Raw genomic sequence first — 6,860 nt, 5'->3', positions numbered from 1 at the left:
AAAACAAATCTCCCCCCTAAAACCCTAAAATCCTAAACCATTTATACTCAGCATGTATGCAAGAGGAAAACGACGGAATAAAATCACATAAAATGATGAAGACGTCATTGATGGCGTTCCGGCATTGGGAGTTGTTGGGATCGCTGGGAGTTATTGCATGCGTTGATCGGGGAGTTGATCGGCTTCGTTGATCGATCGGGGAGTTGCTTCGTTGATCGACTTGGTTCGTCGGGAGAGAATAAGAGATAAAGAAGGATACTAACGGTCGGGAGGAGAAAGAGGGAAGAGAAATGAAATGAGAGGGAAAACGGAGGGAAAGAAGATATTTTTATTTGGAGTTATATTGGTCTTTTTCTATGGGCAAAAGGTTAATTTTGCAAAATTTAATTCTCACATGTTATTTTTTGGAATAACCATGTTATTAGGGTTATTTCGTCAAATTTTCCTCGACATGTTTAACCTCATTAATAAACAGGTCAAAATCGGGTCGATTTGAAATGACCCAAAGTAGACCTGATAAACCGTTTATAAGTTTTTTTGATTGAGTTTTGTGTTATTCTTTTCGATTAACTCACTCATTTTTTAAAAAAAAATTGTATAAGCGGATTTCTGATTTAGCTTCATTTTTGTTTTGTATTGATGTCATTTTAATTTGAAACAGGGCTACGTAAATTAATTACATCAGATTTCATTCGAGTTGGTCAAAAGGGTTAGGTTCGAATCAATCACAAATAAATTGGTCAGGTTGATGTTAATATCGTTAAACTCGTTAAGATGTCAATCCGAATTCGTAAACCTGAAACTAGCCCAAATTGCTATCTCTAACAAAACTTAATGGTTAATTTTTTAAAAAAATCTCATTATAATCAAATTATTCAATTCATTAATAAAAACACTCTTTATTTATTTTCTAAATATTTTATTATTATATATTAATACAACTTTATAAAAAAACATATTTAAATAAATCCCAACTAAAGATTTCGATTTTTTTAATATATTATTTTTAAATTCTTTATTTTTATAAAATTGCTTAAAATAGAAATAATTTATAAATATTTAAAATATTAAAATTTAAGATTCTAAATTTAGCTAATTCAAGAAGTTATATAAATCTTATTTATTAGTTACATAAATGTCCAGAAATTCTTTAGAGAATAATATGTTAAAATCTAATTAGAAATTCCCTAAAATAAAATATATTATTAAATATTCTATGATAAAATGTGATAAGAATATATATATATATATATATAGGTCACTAGAGTGGGCCAGGCCACAGTTTACCAATGTTACAATTGAATTTTGCTCTACCTACAAAGCTATAATAGTTTTATTTTTAACACACATTGTTAAATCATTATTTGAATATTGAAGCATGCCAAGGGCACTGTACATTTGTGGTAAATAACACTTTTAAATCATGTTGATAAAGAAATAAAGTGTAATATAAGTTTTTTTTTTTCTTATTCTATGTCAATCATTATTATGAAATGTAATTACACCGATATGACTTCATGACACAAAGTAATTGTGGACTTTAATGAAAGTTTCTTATTTTATCATTTATTGTTTATTTTTACAATTCTATTATAATTTAGAACCCTTTAAATTAAAATGAGTATCATAATTGTTGTGAATTTTATTATTAAAAAAATTTCAAAATATTTAAAACTCTATAAGAAACAGGTTATTAATTAACTTATATTATTATTTTTTATATATATTTAAAGTTATAATGTTCAATATTTTAACGTGAAATTTTTTACATTCTAATTGTCTTTATCTTAATAATTTGTAGTAGAAGTGATGTTAAATTCATAACAGATCATACATTATTTATTTAGAATTTATTATTTAATTAAACTGAGAAGTTATAAAAAGTAAATATATATATAAAAAGTAATTATTTAAATAATGTAAAATGATTAAATATTATTTCATTATTCCTCTTATTTATTATAATATTTAATTAATTAACTAAAACATTAAAATATTTTATTTAAAAAAATAAATTTATTTTATCAATATATATTATTATATTTTAAGTCTTTTTCTTAAATAAAAAAACTAAAAAAAAATCATCTCTTCACAATCTTTGTATAATAAAATAATGGACAATTAAATATTTGTTGAAAGTTGAGACCATTAATTAGATAAAAAAAATATGAAACAAATAAATATTTATTTAATAAAAGAATGGACAATTCTTGTTGAACAAGCTATAATTTTCAAATAAATTGGGTTTACATAATATTTATCTCTATTTTATCTAAAAGTGAATTCCAAACAAGCCTTAAAAAAAACAAAAGCTTTCTCTTTCTTTCCGTCCGGGAATAGGAGACCTTCTTCTTCTTCTTACAGGTTTATGCCCTAATTTCTAGTTTCCTTAGGGTTCTTCATTTGGCAGCAGTGATCATCGATTTCCATTTTCAATTTCTCCACAGTCGAGATGACTCAAGATGTTGAGATGAAAGATCAGCAACCAGCTGCTGCATCTCTTACAATTACGTCTGCTGATTCATCTTCTATTCTTCAGCGTCAGAATCCAACTTACTTTTCCTCTATTTCTTACTCTTCTTATACTTCCTTTTTCATATGCAATTTCGCATGTCTTATTTTGCTTCTCATGTATCAGATTTGAAAGAGATTGTTGCTTTGATCGAGGCCGGGGCTTATGAAAGAGAGGTTCGTCGGATTGTGCGTGCTGTTCGTCTCACAATTGCATTGCGGAAGAAGCTGAAAACTTCTCTTCTATCTGCGTTCCTCAGTTACGCTGTTGTACCTGGATCTGATGTGCATACCCGCTTGTCTTCTTTTCTTCCCAAGGTAATTGTTCTTGGAAAGTAGTTATCAGACTTGATCTTGGATTATTCTGAAAATGCATGAACTTTGCACTCAACAAAACAAAGCTTACTCATAATGCCTATCAGTTTGTCCTGTAATCTGAATCATTTCATGAAAGAGGCACATGAGATTCGAATAGAATCTGCATTATTTCAAGTGCTAAGTGCTAATTTTAAGTGGCTGGTATCTTCTAAATTATTTTGGTGTCCACTACAAGTTTAACCATAGTAGAAACTGTATATACTAGCTCTAGCTCTATATAAGGTTAATTTGAGCATGCCTATTGGTTTCTTGATCTCGTAATTGGCATCTAGAGTTAAGTTTATCATCTCTGTAATTTTGTAACATCATAGTTCTAGGTATTTTGAAGGATTAGGAATACTCTGCTGGGAACTTTGTACTTGGATCTTCTGCCATTTTAGAATTAATTCTATGATGAATGTACTTTGGTTGGGATCCAATAATGGGGTGCTGGCTTATTCTAAAGATTGTTGTTTTGTCCAAGTGTTACAAGTTCAATATTACTTGTAGGAAGATGAGCAAGACATGGAAGTTGATACAGCAACATCGGTACCTCAACCTCCTGCTAAGAATTTCTTACCCGAGATTGAGGCTTACTGCGCCTTGATTGTGTTGATCTTTTTAATTGACCAGAAAAAGTACAATGAGGTATATACTACTCTGTTAATGTTCATTATAGTTTATGTTTTCTAGAAATTATGATAATTATTTTGCTTCTGTGCAGGCCAAAGCATGTTCCTCATACAGCATTGCTCGCCTGAAAAACTTGAATCGACGAACTGTTGATGTTCTTGCTTCCCGATTATTCTTCTACTACTCTCTCAGCTATGAGCTTACTGGTGATCTGGCTGAAATTCGAGGGTATGTTGCATTTACTCTATTACAGTTTGGTTCAAAATTGATGCTGGGATTTTGTACCCAAACAAAAAATAGGACTGTCTGATAATGTTGAATTAATTCCTTTCTTGCCTTTGATGGCTCCTGGATATTGAACTGGTAGACAATCAACGCATGGTGATAGAAGTTTCATTTTTGGGTTAAAAGGGAAATCCATGTTCACAATTAATGACTGCTTATCTCTACTGGTTGGAAAGTCATTTCTGTCAATTAAGGAATCTCTTCTTCTATTTCTTCACCTGTCTTGTCAGCTGAAGTCTAGTTGTTTGAATAAAATGTACACCTAGTGGAAATATCATCAAATACACATGTAATGTGTTTTGTATCTGAAGTAAATCTTCTGGTTGTGCGTATGATTTTACCAGATTTACAAAAAAAAGGAAAAAAGTTCCACTGTATATTCTAACCCGATTACCTTATGTACACAGCAATCTCCTTTCATTGCATCGAATTGCTACATTGCGGCATGATGAGTTGGGCCAGGTTTGTTAACAATAATAACTTCAGCTGCTGAGAATTGGCTTTGCCTTCTGGGCTTCGTTCTGGATCTTGATTGAACTTGTATTGACAGGAGACCCTTCTCAATCTGCTTCTCCGCAATTACCTTCACTACAACCTATATGATAAAGCAGAAAAGCTCAGGTCAAAGGCACCAAGGTTTGAAGCTCATTCAAATCAGCAGGTAACTTTTGTTTCATTCTTCATGAATAGTCTAGCATTTGGCTTTTCGATAAGTGTGACTCTCCTCCCACTATCCATCTTCTCTATGGAAGTCTTTTTTTTTTCAAAAAGTATTGAGGGCCAGTAAGTATGTTATGTACCAGCCTCAAGGTCTAGGACTTGTAGATGAGACTAATAGGCTTATTGGCCTAAAGCTTGAGAGAGATAATCCAGATTCAATACTATTTCATTCATTATCCAAAAGAATACATTCTTACTATTTATAAGCTACTAAACCCACTAGCTTACTCTACTAATTACCATACTACCCCTACACTACTAATATATTTTACTACTACTTTTACACTGTACTTACTGCACATTACATGGATGTGGGCCGAAGGTTGAAAACTCATATATAAACAAGCATGGTTAAATTTTGAATTATCTATTTAGATGTGGAAATATATAAATTATTATGATACAGACAAAACTGATGCTTGCCCTTGAGATAAAATATTACATTTCTTATTATCTAGCACATGCATTTCTGCAACTTCCCTCAGATTTTATTTATGTTGTATGCATTTGGTAGTAGCTCATCATCACTAGTGATTCTGAAACTGGTCTCTGTCAGTTTTGTCGGTATCTGTTTTATCTAGGAAAAATTAGGACTATTCAGTTGGAGTACACAGATGCAAAGGAATCCCTTCTTCAAGCTGCAAGGAAAGCCCCCGTTGCTGCTCTTGGTTTCCGTGTGCAATGCAATAAGTGGGCTGTGATAGTGCGTCTTCTTCTTGGAGAAATCCCTGAGAGAACTGTGTTTATGCAGCAAGGAATGGAACAGTCTTTAAGGCCATACTTTGAACTCACAAATGTAAGTATATATACCCTTTTCCTTCCTCTTTGTCTTGGTTTATGCACTTCTTCTTGGGATGCGTTTGATAAGATTTATGAATACTGAATTTTAAGTGTTGAATGATTCAAGTTGATTTGATAAAATGGAACTAATATCATGAAAGTACTCAAGGACTATCTTACCCTTTATAATGATGTAAGTTGATTAATATTTAGGGTTATAGTTGTTTTTTAACTGCTCTTAGTTTATTACCTAGTTAACTCAGATGTGATAGCTTTATTTAAATAATTAAGTGGTTTTAAAGAATACTTATCAAATGAAGTTAATTCAAGTGAGCATTTGATTATTTAAATTGAGTGATAAGAGGTGTCTATTTCTTCACATTTTTCTTTTCAGGCTGTTAGAATTGGAGATTTGGAACTGTTTAAATCTGTGGCAGATAAGTTCTCGAGCATTTTCAGCTCGGATGGAACCCAAAATCTAATAGTGAGATTGCGACACAATGTGATCAGGACTGGATTGCGCAACATCAGCATCTCTTATTCTCGCATATCCCTTGTTGATGTAGCGAAGAAGCTAAGGTTGGACTCGAAAAATCCAGTTGCAGATGCGGAGAGTATTGTTGCGAAGGCAATTAGAGACGGGGCCATAGATGCTACTCTAGATCACTCCAAAGGGTGGATGGTATCTAAAGACACTGTGGATATATACTCGACTAACGAGCCTCAAGCTGCTTTTAACTCGAGGATTGCTTTCTGCTTAAATATGCATAATGAGGCTGTGCGTGCTCTTCGATTCCCATCAAACTCTCATAAGGAGAAAGAGATTGCGGAGAAGAGGAGGGAGAGACAACAACAGGAACAGGAGCTTGCTAAGCATATTGCTGAGGAAGATGACGATGATTTCTGATGATTATTTTGTCGTGTTTTTGTAGTAGCGCAAACTTGCGGTTGACTTTGTTTGTTATGTTTTTTTGGTGTCATAGCTACCATACTCTTTTCTCTATTTTGCTCTCTTTTTCTAGAACCTTTATGGGTATGTTTTTGAATTGTGATTTTAATTGTATCCAGACAAATTTATGTTAAAACAGGCCTTTTTTTTTTAATTGAGAACTTTAGGGAGGTTTATTTTATGCATTGATTATGTTGTTGATGTTAGTTAGGTCTAAAGTTATAGTAAGTCTCAAAAATATATCTCAATGGCCTTTTCAATTGTGGATCCTATTTCATTAGAAACTTTAATGATGAATGAATAGAAAAAAGATACTTTTGCACCATATCTAATGATTCTTTGATTTGGGTCCAACAAATATTAATTAGTTTAATATTTCAGGTTCAAATCAAAATGTACATAATAAAGAAAAATAATAATTTAGAGAAGAAAAATAAGAATAATCAAAACACCACAACCAATTTCTGACATTTAAAAAAGACTCTCAAAAGATACTAATGAAAATATTTATAATAATTAAGAGTTCATATTTATTGTGATTTTCCGATAAAGGATATCATAATCATCTCAACTTAGTCACACAACATTTTTGTAACGATCTCATTCGTAGTCTTAGACTCTCAAA

General features: G+C 31.7%; 1 protein-coding gene across 1 annotated transcript; it reads left to right on the top strand.

Annotated features, from left to right (window-relative positions):
- Window positions 1-2,333: 2,333 nt before the first annotated feature.
- LOC124926259 (probable 26S proteasome non-ATPase regulatory subunit 3) lies at window positions 2,334-6,416 on the top strand. The gene is made up of 8 exons (XM_047466454.1): window positions 2,334-2,540; window positions 2,639-2,829; window positions 3,379-3,516; window positions 3,593-3,729; window positions 4,194-4,248; window positions 4,337-4,447; window positions 5,063-5,302; window positions 5,681-6,416. Exons 1-8 carry the CDS (start codon window positions 2,453-2,455, stop codon window positions 6,191-6,193), a joined length of 1,473 nt encoding a protein of 490 aa, XP_047322410.1. The 5' UTR covers window positions 2,334-2,452; the 3' UTR covers window positions 6,194-6,416.
- The last annotated feature ends 444 nt before the right edge of the window (window positions 6,417-6,860 follow it).

Source organism: Impatiens glandulifera, chromosome 2 (genome assembly GCF_907164915.1).
Source record: "Impatiens glandulifera chromosome 2, dImpGla2.1, whole genome shotgun sequence".
In the NCBI taxonomy this organism is placed as follows: domain Eukaryota; kingdom Viridiplantae; phylum Streptophyta; class Magnoliopsida; order Ericales; family Balsaminaceae; genus Impatiens; species Impatiens glandulifera.
Note: the sequence above shows the minus strand (reverse complement) of the source record. Positions and strands in the feature narration are given on the sequence as shown.

Coding starts and splice junctions, on each gene's coding strand:
- LOC124926259 (XM_047466454.1), top strand. CDS start 2,453: ATGACTCAAGATGTTGAGATGAAAGATCAGCAACCAGCTGCTGCATCT. Junction 3,730..4,193: donor GATCTGGCTGAAATTCGAGG/GTATGTTGCATT, acceptor TTATGTACACAG/CAATCTCCTTTCATTGCATC. Junction 4,249..4,336: donor GGCATGATGAGTTGGGCCAG/GTTTGTTAACAA, acceptor TTGTATTGACAG/GAGACCCTTCTCAATCTGCT.